The 15,397-nt window shown below is 37.2% G+C and overlaps 1 protein-coding gene across 6 annotated transcripts in view; it reads left to right on the top strand.

Moving 5' to 3' along the window:
- Positions 1–13,965, top strand: part of LOC106959835 (glutamate receptor 4) — a 134,884-nt gene extending 120,919 nt beyond the window's left edge. Inside the window, exons 16-18 of one of the 6 annotated variants that reach the window (XM_015052645.1) lie at positions 6,139–6,253; positions 8,712–8,849; positions 13,741–13,965. In XM_015052645.1, coding sequence (XP_014908131.1) covers positions 6,139–6,253; positions 8,712–8,849; positions 13,741–13,905 — 418 coding nt within the window. In that variant the 3' untranslated portion in view covers positions 13,906–13,965. Of the gene's footprint in view, positions 1–4,266; positions 4,382–6,138; positions 6,254–8,711; positions 8,987–13,740 lie in introns of those variants that run through there. The other 5 variants (XM_015052644.1, XM_015052647.1, XM_015052646.1 and 2 more) reach the window with 5 other exon arrangements.
- Positions 13,966–15,397: the final 1,432 nt, after the last annotated feature.

The raw sequence follows: 15,397 nt of genomic DNA, 5'->3' as shown, positions 1-15,397 counted from the left end.
CTAGCTGCTACAGAAAAATAAAAAAAAGGAAAAGCTTTAAAGTTGTTCGAATGGTAATAAAATATGACCTAAATGACCTGATTTTTGTTACCCGCTCTATATGGGGGAAAAAAATGTGAAGCTACAATTTTAAGTGGGCTTTCCACAATACCACAGAGGCTATTGATGTAAAATCACAAATAAATTCAGTGAGCTGCAGTATATTGTTTTATTTTTAATTTAACAGTATTAACATAGCATTTTTTGTTATTAGATGACAAAACTCCTGACAAGCTTAAGTTTGTAAACTAACAGATGCAGAAGTAAAGGAGCATAAACTGCTTTTGATTTTATAGAGATCAGTGTAAGCATAAAGATACCGCAGACTACAGAACTATAAAGCTTACTGTAGTAAAATGTCAGATAGGTTCCTGTCAGCTGAAAGGTATTTCGACACAATTCTGCAGCACACACAATGTTTAGTACTGTGTAACGTTGTGCAAAAAATTATTATTATTATTATTACCAGGGATCATACACTGCTAACACGGCCCTGAAAAACTGTATTTTTCCTTCTAAATTCAGTAAGTTTCTATGTCTCACTCTAAATCAACTGTATTACTGTACAGCTTTTGTAGGTAACATTTATAGAAATGTTTTTTTGTTTTTGTTTTTTTACATATTTTTAAAATCTGTCAACATGTCTTGACAGTATAATATGAGACACAAAATCTGTGAAAAAAATCGAGCTCCTCTGCCTCCTCCCTGTGGTCCTACTGCCATCTGCAGAAATACACCCCCTCCTGGTTAAAAACAACCAATCAGAGCCAGGAGGATGGTCTAAACACTGTCAATCATACTCATGTATGCACTGCTCACACCCTCTCTTTTCTGCTCTGCTGTGCTACAGCTCCTCCCATAAGTTAGCAGGCCAAACATGGCCACCGATGACAAACAGTTTTGATCACATGTGAAAAAGAAAATCTATAGACATCATTTTCTAATTGATTATTAAATTTGCTTCAAACTGAATATGGGAAGACCTTAATTGAAATTATAAACCCAAAATTATCAGGAGATGAGCACAAAAAAAAGCCCACCAGTGGTTCTTTTTCTAACTTTACTCGGGTTGAGTCGTGTCTGTGACTCCATCCACCACCCATCATCAAGGCTGACGTACTGCTATGAACTCCTTCTCACGGCTACTACAAAAAAATTATCCATCTCATCCCAGGGAGGGAACAAAGAAGTGGGCAACCTTGTTCTGCAGCCAACTTACTCCTCTGAAGAGAAGATTTTCAGATTGGAGAGCAAACGTCTCTGTCCAGTGTTCAGATACTCCTGTGATTCCCAGTTCACCTGGTCCTGTTAAATTCTCCCTCTTATGTTCAGAGCGAGGAAATTATGGGGCATACAACACAGTAATCACTTCAACAGTGCCATCTAACACTCCACAGCACCTTGACAGTGTTACCAAGCACTCTCTATTGCCCCAGTGCACCTATCTCTTTTTCTTGAGGAATCAGAGAAAATGAAACGACCTTTTCTTCAACCGCACAGGTTACCAAAGGCAGAAACCCTCCACACACACACACACACACACACACACACACACACACACACACACACGCACACACACACACACACACACACACACACACACACACAAAAAGAACAATAACAAAAATTATCCTCTTTGCCCAACAGAGGGAGCATGAACTCTTTACAAGAGAAGTGAATGGCGTATATGACACGGCTTCACATCAACATGTTGGAACTATACGCAATATTTAAAAGAGTTCATGCCCTATATGATCATTCACCACGTCTTGGTAAAGGAAGACAACTCCTGAAGCTTCACAGACTAGCCAGGAAAAAATAAAGTGAAGTAGCACTCGATTTCTAGCGATTCGCGCAATGCACGTAGCAGGAAATCTGAACAGATAGGAGCAGTCTTTTGGGAAGCCCTCTGTACCAAGAATGGACGCTGAACCCTCAAGTGGTGCTGCAGACCTGGCAGAGATTACAATGGGCTGTGGTAAAACTCTTCACCTCATGGGAAAATGCTCTATGCCCCAGTGGAGCATCTCTTCCAGATGCTCCACTGGGCATGGACATGCTGGTACACTCATGGCCGAATGTGTTGCTCTATGTGCTGCCACGTCTCAGCCTAACATCCCTAAGGCGAGAGAACAGGGCTTGACTTTGATTCTGGTGGCCATTGAAACCCTGAGTGGTTTCAGCAGAACCATGGCCCCTCCTCCTTCTCAGGGACCTTCGATCTGAGAGATTCATGATCCACATCCAGATCACCTGGCTCTCTGGACAAGCTGGCTTTTAAAAGGTGGAACCTGAATGCAGCAGGTCTCCCTCCAGACGTCATAGACCCCACTCAAGATGTAAGCATTTCTTCTTCTCGCTCTTTTTACAGTGGTTAATTGCAAGTTTTTGAGAACCGGTGTTGCGGAAAGACATCCCGATCCTTTTCAGTGTTCGGTGGTGGATGTTCTCTGCTTCCTGCAGAGCTTATTGGAAAAGGGAATCCCTTTCCAACTATTAATGCCTATGTAGCTGCAGTTTCAACTCATCAGGTAGAGTTTTGATGATAAATCTGTGGGGAAATATACATACATAGTGAAAAGCTTAAACCAAAAGGCAGGAGTTTTAAATTGTCTATATGTCAATGTTTCCCCACAGAGGGAAAGTACTGGAAAAAAATTGACCAACTGCTCTCTCTTCTGCTCCTCCATCTGTTTTTGTCATCATTTGTCAAATTTGCTCTGCAAAAGGCAAAACATAAACACTACTTCAGTCTCAAGTCCTGTACTATAACTCCCCCCCCCAAAAAAAAAAAAAACTTCTATTGTGCAAAGATTTTCAAGACCCCAGCCTCCCTGCAGTTCAACTCCTATTGGAAAAAAAATTGCTTTCCATTTAAAATAGAGAAGTGATTGACAGGATGTGGATATGTTGCTGTTTGAGCCTAATCATTGAAACTATCCATGGTTGTCTCTGATTTCTGTCAGTTGATAGGAAGCACTGTCTTCCAGTCATGTGGCAGAGAGAGCCTGAGTTTGAGTCTTCCTCTCCTCCTGGTGTGCTGTTCGCAGGGCTGAACTGACTTTATGATGTTGCTGACAGGCATGACTACTTTGATATTTAATTTTTCAGCAGATAAATGTTCTTCTCTTAACTAGAGCTGCTGTTATATGAATAATAATGAATACCTGTAATGTTTTTATTATTATTTCTGATTTTCATATATGTTTCAACTATTTTCCTCCATACCTTCTATGTTGAGATGTCACAGCTTGTAGATAAGATCCCCCAAAGAACACTGTCTCTCTCTGAAGCTGAAGTATTTTCATTTGGAAATCTTTCATGAGTATTATTGTTTTGATCAGGCAACAACTATTTCAGTCGCAGCATTGGTTGAAATGTAACCTGACCATCAGGTTCTGAGATATGTTGTCAGGTATGCGGTCAAATCGACAGACTAAGAAACATCTAGGCTGGCACTACGGTAGAGATCCCATTACATTACTGTATCAAAAAAAAAGGAAAGAAAAATAAATAGAAATAATATTGCTACATGAAACTAACCTAAAACAAGTGAGCTAGTTTGGTTTAATTTAACTGAGGAAAAAGAGGTGTATGTTTTGTTTTCTTTTTTTTAATGCGGTTTATGTAAACTTCTGGTGTCAACTGTACACCGTACATTACACGTAGATAATTCTAAGTTTATTTTGTTTACATGAGACAAAATTGCTTTGCATACAGTCTAGGAATGTCAGATTATTTAGCCTGGTCCCTGTGGATTTAGTTTGAAGGTCAGTTGGCTTGGTACTGTGGGAAGGACTGCTGCAGTTCTCATCCGTGCAGCTCAGCAGAGAAAACTGAGGACCGGCAAAGACGGACAAGAGCACCATCAGCAGGCTGCAGAAATACGGTTACCTTAGTTCACTCAGGTCTGTAACCTCTGACGATGCTGAGAAACAGTAACAGATGAACCTGGAAAACTTTGCAAGCTAGTAGAATATGGATTTTTAAAAAAACTCAAACAGTAGGAGACAGGGTTGTTTGGGGTGCATCTCTCCCCACTAGCTCACCTTTACGCCTTAAGCCCCTCTTGATTTATCCTTCCCATTCCTCCTCTTCTCCTTTTTCCTCCTCTCCTTCTCTCTTCCCCGCCCCCCCGGCTGTGATTTCCATCTATCTTGTCTGTTTGTCCCTCCATCCTCTGCTCTGACCAAACTATGTTATCTGTCCCTCCTTTTTTACTTAAAGAAACGCGGTCAACCTGGCCGTGCTAAAACTCAACGAGCAGGGCCTGTTGGACAAATTGAAAAACAAGTGGTGGTATGACAAAGGAGAATGTGGCAGCGGGGGAGGGGATTCCAAGGTTAGCCCTCTCTGTCTGCCCCACCCGCCCCTCCCCAACTACTCAATGACAGGGGCCGCTCACAAGCTGCAGGAGCTTGTGATGGCCCCGTCCTTGGAGAGTGTGACACATGCATCTGCCCCGCCGAAAGGTTTATGGAGCATACAGGGAAGGAAAAGCCCTTCAAGATATTCACCTGCAGAGAGAAAATATTTTATAGAAACAGACGGAGATTAGTATGCAGTAAGAAAGCCCTTATTTTAAAATAAGTATTTCAAAAAGTATCTCTTTTTTTTTCTGAATTGGTTTGACTAAATTCCAAAAGGTAGAAATTCAACAAATCATCGAAAAACTTTATTTTCTCATGGTGCATAACATATTATTAATTTCGCTATTGACTTAAAATGAGAAACAGAAGAAAGCAGTGACAAAATTTAAGTGATTAATACTAGCACATAGAGAGCAATTACTGTGAAGACAGGAATATTTCCCCCCTGGTGGTTGCTCTGGGAATAGGAGAGAGAGAAATTAATCAATGTTATGAGGACTGCACTTTCAAATTGTATCCAGTCCTGAACTGTGGAGCTGTTGTACTTGCAGATGTTAATTAGTTAATTTCTTTATATCAACATTTATTCTGCATCTGAAGATGAGGGCAGCGCTTTGAATTATCTAAGTGTTTATATAAGAACTACATCATTTCACATAGTAAAAAAAAAAAAAACAAGGAGGAAATTATTTAAATAAATGTAAGCGACTTAGAACTAACTTTATAGTTAGCCATTCTGTAATTACAGACAGGAAAAGTTGTTTACTCAGTAAAACTCATTTTAAAAATTACTCAAATATCTGTGGTTTGCACATATTCAGAAGAACGTAGCTAAGATAAATACATGTTCTTCACACTGAGGACCCTACACTATGGGTTTTTGTTAGCTGCATATAGCAGAGAAACCAGTTTACACTTTTAATTTATATAATTGTAACACACTGGCAGTGTCATAATGATGCCAATAGTTTGTCTATGCCTTCATCAAAGTAATATCAGTGTGACGGCAATTAAATGTATTTTTATTTATTAGAACAATATAGAGTTGGGGCATCACCAACTTATGAAGACGCACCAAGATAAGTTAGATTAATCGTTTTGGAAGTGTGCCTGTGCCGAGTCGGATGCCAGTCTAACCCATAACAGAAGATGTTGCATTAGTTTACTCCATATGCAAGAGCTTTCTTGGCAAACTCTGAATTAATTACAAACTGGATCAATTTAGAGCTAACCAGCAGAAAAACTTAAGCTGAAATAATTCAGCAATAGTACATTCACAGAACTGTAGCAACTAATTAAATCAAAAACTGATCTAAATTGTCAGTTTATGAAATCTTAAGCTTCATAGTTTAAGTTGGACAAGTGTAGCTCTCTCTCTCCTAGTAGCAGCTTAGAGCTAGCTTGATGCTACCTGTCTTGATAGTATTTTCTTTCTGGTTCATTGTGGAAATTAGCAGGGGCAGAATGAATGTGTTACTGTGAGTGACAAAGGTGGGTCCCACTCATATGTATGTAGCTCGACTTAGCTCCTTGTAGCCCTTCCACCCCCCAGCCCCTCCTTAAACGAGCATACACACATGTACTCAGTGGGATCCAAGCTAGGTCACTTGTAATGTATGTAATCAAAGTTTTCTATGTGACTTGAGATGTTCAATGCAAATGTGAAATACCATAATAACATAAAATAACATGACCTATGATGTTATTTATGTTATTTTTACACGCAAAGAACCCCAGTAAACCTTGCAGTTTTGAAACTGAGCGAAGCAGGCGTCTTAGACAAACTGAAAAACAAATGGTGGTATGACAAGGGAGAGTGTGGACCCAAGGACTCTGGAAGTAAGGTCAGTCTCACGCTGCTGTGGCCTGCAGAACGCTAGCCTAAAACTCATCTTGAATGCGCTACAGATTACTGCAACTACTGCCTTAGAAGTACCTTTTTTCAAAACTGTCTTAATTAGCCCAAAATAAATGATAAGCATGCTTGACATACAATTTAATGGTGATTTCTTAAAATGGGCTATTTTTTATTAGACTGAATGAAGGTTCTGGTTAATCCCAGACCAGAGTAATAGCAAATACTCTTCCAGTTTCTGTAGCAATCTGCGGCAACCCCATCTTCATTACAGTTCCAGTGGTATCAGAAATTCCCACCATTCATAATTTTTGTTTATTCCCATTTGTTACTGTAGATTTGATGTCTTGAAACAAATCTACTCTTGGGAGTAGTGCTGGTGTATTATAGTTATTGTCCCTTGCTTTTGTTCTTTATATTTTATCAGAATAGGATAACTTTACATTACTTCTATTCTTTATTGTAAGGGCTTAAAATACACTTTCAAAGTTTTCTTTCACTCTTTGCGAAAATAAAATACTGAACCATTTAAGTAGGTGCTACTAGGCCTGTCACAATAACACATTTTGCTGGACGATAAATGGTCTCAGAAGTTATTGCGATAAACGATAATGGTGTTTTCTTTACTTGAGCATTTTCATTAAATCTATTACATTACATTTGCAATGGATTACAAATGTAATGTATTCTTACATTTTAATGTATTTTAGAATACACAGAAGAAATCACCATTAAGACATTTTAAATATCCAAAAATAAGTAAAGAAAACAACAGAAGCAACAAATGAAATAAATTATGAAGTCTCTGGAAACAAAACTGTCCTTCAAAAGTGGCTATTTAAAACCAAAGCACCAAACCGGAGACTTTTGACATCCAGATTTTTATAGAAAGAGAGAATAAAGAGAAAAATGATAAATCATGCAAATGGAAATTATGGAGTTTGTTTTAATTTATTATGCGATTGATTTATTGCTTATTGTGACAGGCCTAGGTGCTACTAGAAAATATTACTCACATTAAGTTCCTAAATGCAGTAAACCCCTTAATATCTTGTCATGATTTGAACACCAACTCCAATTAATTTCGTGGGATGTTTTGCAATAGAAAAAAAAAGTAGCATACACCTGTGAAGTTGAAGGAAACTGACAAATGGTTTTCATCATAACTTGTAATAAAAATGTGATGTGTATTTGTACTTAGCCTTCATGAGTCTGATATTATGAATCTGTGATTGTAGCAAAAGTCAAAGTATTGACTGATCAGGGCTGAGTGCATATGCACACCACACTATTTCGTGTTGTTTTTTTCTAAAACAAATTTGAAAACTGTACAATCTTCCTTCCACTGACCTACTACATTTTGTCAATTTGTTAGATAACTCCTAATAAAATACACCGAAGTTTGCATTTGTAACATGACGAATATAGAAATTCAAATTATGTGAACTCCTTCGTAATGCAGGTAAATTCACTTTGAAATAGTTACAAATGTAGCCAGAAGGAGCAATTGAATTGTATGCACAGGAATCTGAAATTTTTTTCCATATATGGTCAGAAAAGCCAACAAATATAAGGAGTAAAATGATAAACATCTCAATTCTAACTGAATGAATAGCCTTATGTAAAATGAGTTATCCCTAACACATTTAAAACTGCAATTTTTTTTTCATATTTATTAAATCTGTTACCATTGATGACATAAAGATAATCCTAACAAATCTGTAAAAAAAAATATATATTTTAGAAACGTCACATACTGCAGCTTTAAAGAATATCCTCTTTTAAGTCCATGAAAAGCATGCTTTAAATCAAACAAAACCTAACACACTTTCACCTTATATTTTTACATAGACATAGTTACATCTCCACTCATTAAAATTATTTTCACTTTCTTTTTTCGTAGTACTAAAAAAACTTATACAATCTGAAAACCTTTGTAGGTTTCTAAAATCTTGTGTAGGTTACTGTCTTTTATTGACATGAAAAGGAGGTTCTTAATTTTATTCTCATGAATTTTGAAATCCGTTTGTAGCTGTACTTATGTCATAAATGTGTTTTTAAATGTGTTTCGTAGTGTTTGTGGTGGCAGTAGTGAAACTTGTAGCTAGTCTGATGTAATATTGTGATTAGTCCTATTACTGTAATGTTTTTGTCAGTAGCATAGAAAAGCTTAGATCAACAGAATATTTGTTATTTTGTCTTATCTTCTTTTCTCTAACTCACTCTTCCTTGTTCTCTCTGTTTCTCCCCTGGTTTCACCTCCTCCTACTCTGATCACTTTGCTCACTCTTCCTCCTCATGCGCCCTCTTCTTCAACTTGTCTTGCCATTCTTCATCCATTCAACCTTCTGTCTTTTTTCACTAATTTCTGCTCTACTCATCCACATCTTTTTTTTTTTACAATCACCCTGACTCCTCCGTCCTTCCCTCGCTCTTCCGTCCTGCAGGACAAGTCGTCTCAGGCTCTAAGCCTGTCCAACGTGGCTGGAGTCTTCTATATCCTCGTGGGCGGCCTGGGTCTGGCCATGCTGGTGGCCCTGGTCGAGTTCTGCTACAAGTCACGGGCCGAAGCCAAGCGCATGAAGGTGGACCTTAGCCCCCCCCACTGCCCCAGCCCCTCCCCCAGCACCCAGAATCTAGCCACTTATAGGGAGGGGTACAACGTGTACGGCTCCGAGGGGGTCAAGATATAGGGGTAGGATTTAGAGGCTCCCATACATAGGTGGGGTTATGGTGGTGTTGATCATGGTGGTAGTGCTGTAGCGTTTGTTTTTGTGGAGGCTGTCGCGCCACGTTCTTGATGTGATGAGGATGTGGTCAAGCATTGTGGAACCAATGTACCATTTTTGTGTTTTGGCTGTTTTACTTTTGTTTTTTGTTTTTTTGTTCTTTTCTTTTTTTTTTCTTTTTACTTTACTAGCCCAACATTTTTCTTGGATTATTTATTTATTTTGGCTTTAAATATGGTTTGTGCTTCTTTTGTGATTGAAGTTAGATTTGTGTCACCAAAACTTGGCTCCATTGTCTTTGGCTGCAGATGATGAGGATGATGGTGATGATGATGGTGATGATGATGAGAATGACAGTGATGGTGAAGCTCTTGGCTAATAAACAGACTAGGCACCTGCATTGTTATTTTAGTAAATTTATAATGATAATTGGATGAATCAGGGATGCACAACTCCAGTGACATAGATTACCTGCTTGATTAAACAATTCATTTTTTAATTCATCCATGTATTTTCTTTAAAAAATATAACTCGTTACTTATCATAAGTTAGATGTATGATCTCTTGTGCAAAACAGAAACGATATTACATCAGTACAGGACAAGACAGCAAAGACGGTTTCCAAATTAAACATTAAAGTTTATATTTACCATTCTAGCAACAATAAATCTGGAAATATTGGTAGTAATTATCTATTGACAATTGAAATTATTATTTTCTCGTTGTTGAACGGTCACAATGTTAGAGTTTATTTTCATATCTTACCAACCTGGGAGCATAACCTTGTTACCAAGGTTCTCCTCATTAAAATTTGTGACTGCTTCTGGCTACAAATTAATTAGCTGCTATGTGGACAGCAATTATCATGAATTTGTTTCTGAATAGACCATGTTTAGATGACCTGACAATGTGACTCGCATCTAATGGAGGAACCTTTTCTGAAGATATTTAAACCTCTGCGGGTACTGGACTTTATAAAAAGGAAAACAACATGACCTTCAAGTCATCATTTTTGGCATTGCTGTGGAGGAAAGAAAAACACAAAACAAAAAAACAGTTCATTTAGGACAAGGCTTGAGGAATCCCTTTGCAGCACCGGATTCTAGTGAAACAGCTCATTTAATCTGTTTTCTTTCTAGTATGTCATGTCAAGCAGAAGCTCCTAAAGGGTATATAATCTAATTTTAGCAACTTTTCAACTATGTTCAGATCTAAAATAGTCATAGTTGAAACCAGATGTTTATGTACACAAATCGTTAATCAGGGAAATAGTTAATATCCTACGTACAACAATAGTCTGATCTGGATCAGACATTGTCACCTATACAAGGAAGAAAGGAATAGATGCATAAGATACATCTTAGTTGTCATAAAAGTGCTTTTAAAATACCTGAATTTCTTTGAAAAGCGATAACATGGCCGATTATAATCTATATTATTATTTGTGTTTTTAATAGTTACTGGTTTTATGGCTCTAAATTATTCTATATGAAGTCTTGTAGGTAAAAATGAAATAGGACTGTAAGACTGTTTGCTTTTAATTCATCTTTGCTTGCTATTATTTGACAACCTACATATTTGGTAATTTATTTGCAGCACATTGCTATTTTCACTTTGTTCTCATTCATCAATCCGATCAAAATAGTGGCATGTATGATTGAATCGGGTGTTATGATCATACATTTTCCAAACAAATGTTCCTTCAGGATGCGAAAGGCAGAGCTAGAAGTATATTACACTTTAAACTCAATAAACCAAAGATAAATGAGTGCATCGTAAGTTCTGAGAGAACTCTGATTGCTATCGCCTAACAGCGTTTTCGCTCATGCATTGCGTATTCACCGTCTCATCCGCAAACTGGAGTTGTGCAGCCCTGCTGCCAATGATCCAAACTGCCATGCTTGACTTATTCCAGTCCTGGCAACTTTAAAACAGCCCACCTACTTGCTTTGCATCAATAGAGAGGGATAATTGATGAGCAAACACTTCATATAGAACAGCCACTCAGTGATGTTGCAAAACCATGACTCATGTTTACTGATGGCACCGAGCAATTACTGTGGGGGTAGGAGAAAGAATATGCTGAGCCCAGCTTTATTGGCCTGCATAACAAACCATTCAGACGTAAAACAAGGTGTATTTCACCTCCAACTAAGCTGGCTCAGTCTGTGCCCAAAATGAAGTATTGTTGGTTAAACAAAGGACATGAGGTATGGTAATTGTGAGATTGGCATTTTATCTGCTAAAAATAAACTAGGAGACAATAATCAAAAGCTGTTATTGAAATGTTTTTTGTTTTTTTTTTAAAAACGCTAAGACACACATAACATTTTGTTTTCTATAAGTGCAAATAAATCATCCAGTAAGAGGGTAGATCTGTGAACAAAGACTCATAGCTCTCAGAAACATGAGGTTTTATTTTCAGGCAGCAGCTGTTGCATCACTTGGTTGGCTGTTTGCGTGAAGCGTTAACCACATCTGACCAGTATAGTCAGTCACTCCCTTTCTATAAATCTTAAAGGAAGAAAAGAAAAAACACTCCTTCACATTTTCCTTTTGTCTTTCCAAGGTCCTCACCTTCCCAATTCTATCCTTTAAAATCCAAACCTGAACCTCACAGACTACAGGAGCCTCAACCCAGAAATGCATGTCACCCCCAAATGCAGATGTCTACTTCCCGAATCTTGTCTACCTATTGTTTGTTGATTGTTGCCTGCTTTGGCATTTGTAAAAGAAAACTGTACATTATGATTACAAGGCATATGGAGATGGAGACGTGAATGTGTTGTTCAGATTGCATTTACCCCATTTTGAGGTTAGGTTTTTAAAATTACACATAGGCCATGTGCGACATTCAACCATAGAGCAAAGTTGAATTGTTTTGCATGCAAATGCATTTTGTTCCCTTTGGAGTAGCAAAATAATTTTTTTAATAGCTTAACAAAATTTACTGGTGGAGCTTTTGAGCAGTATGAATAGAGTCTCTACAAGCATCTCCATACTGCAATTTTGCAATTTTAATAAAAAAAAATCTAGCTGAACAGCCAAGTGTGCATTTCCTTTGATGCATACTTGAATAGGTGTCCTCTCCTACCGCTGGAAGTACGGAGTTTGAGCCAGTAAACTTTTACTCGGAACGTTTGCTCTCAGAATATGTTTTTACCAAATCAAGAACAAATCACTGAGAACAAATAATGATCTGCTTTAGTAATAATAAAAAAAAAACTATTCAAAATTGTTTCCCAAAGCTCATAGTTGCATTGTTCTGATGCCAATTTTAAAAGTTGATGAAAACAATAAATTAATTTAAAAAACTAAATCAAATTCAGGCAATATCACTCAATAATAACATAAAAAAAATGAACAGTTATTTTTACATATCAATTTGCTTAAAAACTGATGTAGAAACATAATAGTAATCATGTTGTTTTTTTTTTAGTTTGTTTGTTTTGTTTTTTTATCTATTGCAGTACATTATTCTCCAGATTTACTGGCACTCCAGAAAAAGATGTGTAAAAGCCCAAAAATGCATTATTCTTTTTATGCACGTTATATATATATATATATATATATATATATATATATATTTATTTATTTATTTATTTTTTTTTTCTCAGTTGCTTTGGTACATTTCTCAGAACGGAAGTGAAATTCTTCAAATCATCCTGTTCACATCGAAAAAAGCTGCTTCTCATTTCTTTGAACAAGTTTGGTATATCTATTCAAGTGATTGCATATGCTTCTTCACTTTTTCCTACATTTTCAATTGGTTAAAATGAATCTCTGTTGAACTGTCTCAGCCTCCACAACATCTAAGCACAAGTTCGGCATATATGCCTTTCACATTTCTATACATTACCTTTTCTTTTCCCAAATCTGTCCTGAATTGATAAATTGCTCCCAGGTGAATCCTGAGTCGACAATATGACTAACCAATTTGACTGTCTTGTCTGTTCACATTGACACAGATATTTATTTTTGAGAGGTAAGCTAAGGATTTTGAGAAGTAGACTGGCTTTTGCTGATAATCCACGGTAGTTTTGCTTTTTGTTACAAATTCTTTTGAGAAGTGCACTTACTGTTTTGCAGAGGATGATTCGAGATATTTACCAAAGCGGCTGGAAAAAAAAAAATACAAAAGAAAATAAGAAAAAGAAACAAGAAAAATGATTAGTTTTAAGTAAAATAATTTTGTCATTGTTAAAAATTGGAAAGAAAGAATGATGTGGTGGTCAGCTATGGCAGATATCATCAGGAAATGCTTGTGACAAAGTTTAAAATGTGACTGAAAAACGATTTATGTTTATCTTAACTCCGCATAGGTGGAGGTCAAAACATGTATGTGCAATTTATATTTATATATATATATATATATATATATATATATATATATATATATATATATATATATATATATATATATATATATTATAAATATTACATAAAGACTTCTAACAGATTTTTTTCCAGATGTGCCAGTAAATGTGGAGGACGCTGTATATGTTGCTCTATTTGTGTGATGGTGGTAAAGTGAGTGTACAGTTATATGTTGGGTGCACAGGCACATGCATGTGTAATTGGTCTGGGCATGTTGGTCAGCCGAAATATCCATGTGTTCAGTGAATGGGTTGCATTTATCAGATGATTCCCATGTTTCTGTGATGAGTTTTTAAAAAAAACAAAAAAACAAATCATCTCTGCTGTCTCCACCTCCTTCCTCTGTCCTTCTCTGTCTTTTCTCACGCAGCTCTCTTTCTCTGAAGCCATGCGGAATAAGGCCCGACTGTCCATCACGGGAAGCGTGGGGGAGAATGGCCGCGTCCTGACTCCAGACTGCCCCAAAGCCGTGCATGCTGGTCACGCCTCCCTCCGACACCCCGGCCTTGCAGTGGTCTCCTCCGGACTGCCCTGAAAACCAAAAACACCTGCCGTGCCTTAACCATACACAAACATGTAGACTTTGAAATCAAAACACACACACACACACACACATGCACACAGATGCTTGCAGCATATTATATTCACACACACACACACACACACACACACGCACACCCACCTACACACACACTCATTATAGCGACAGAAAACTGAACAAAAATACTCAGAAACAGAGGCATTTTTAAACACTTGAATACACAAGAACGGACTCTGCGAAATCATCTCACCTTCCTGCTGCCACTGGCTCAATTTACAAAAGACAAATGAACTAAAACTGTGAAGTGAGAGGTCCAGAAAAAGAAAGATGAACAACAGAGACTTCACAGTTACCTACAGCATTAAGAATTTTTTTTTTCTTGTTGTTGTTTTTGTTTTCAGTTTTTGGAAAGGACGATATTGTGATCATTTCAAGCCAATGTGAAATCCAGCACAGATTTTCATTATTGAAAAAAATAAATACATAAAATGATCTGGGGAGAAAAAAAAGAACACAAATCCAATCAGACCATGATGATGGTGGCAATAAAGATGATTGAATCTTTCGAAGACACCTAAAACACGCCCGTTCCTGCTCTCTTTGGATATTAATGGCTCTTAAGCCACGCCCTCTGGAAAAAAAGGCCTTAGTTATTCCAAGCAAACAGTATCTTCATGATCATCATCATGGTCATCATCTTTACTTGCCTGCAAAGACTGCGTGCCAGATATTATAACTATTAGGAGACCAGAAAACTGTAAGCTTGAACGGTCAGACTGTGCAAACCTGCTCCTTTGCCACAGACTCTTCATACTAAATGAAAAACAACAAAAAAAAGCCTTTTTTAACGTACATACAGAATAATCTTTTTGCTCTAAGTCAGCTGGGTGATCAACCATTGCAGTACTGAAATAACCTCAAAACGTGTGGCTACTCTTTGCTAAGGAATACACAGAACTTTGTAAAAGGAAAAATATATTAATTAGTAATGTTTTTTTTTTTTCATCAGCAGTAACATTATATTAATAAAACCACTAAGCAGACGGATGAATATAAATTTTTGTTAAGCAGCAATGGTAAAGTCTGAGCTCAAGAGATGAAAATAAACACATGGGCAGATCTTTAATGGCTCAAAATGCTTCTCAACCTTAAGCACTGGGAAGTCAGAGAAGTTTGCAAAGCGAAATCGATGAAGGCCGCGTGGAGCGTTGGTTTAAAAAGAAGTGCAACGTAGAACTCAGATGCTACTAAAGAGGTGAGCTACAGTGCCTTTCAAAAATATTCATTCTCTTTGAACTTTTCCATATTTTATTAGAGTGCAATCTCAAAAGTTCAGTGTACTTTGTAAGAGCTTTACGGTTAATGGACTAACACACGGTAAAGCAAAATTATGAGGCGAGAGGAAAATGCAACTTCATCTTATGTCTTCTTTTGGTCAAATATAAATGGGAAAAGTGCGGCACTCCCAAACCGATCTCAAGTCTTT

This window comes from Poecilia latipinna, unplaced genomic scaffold, assembly GCF_001443285.1.
Source record: "Poecilia latipinna isolate Pla-1442-1.1 unplaced genomic scaffold, P_latipinna-1.0 Scaffold1124, whole genome shotgun sequence".
NCBI lineage: Eukaryota > Metazoa > Chordata > Actinopteri > Cyprinodontiformes > Poeciliidae > Poecilia > Poecilia latipinna.
This window is presented reverse-complemented; position numbering and strand designations above follow the sequence as displayed.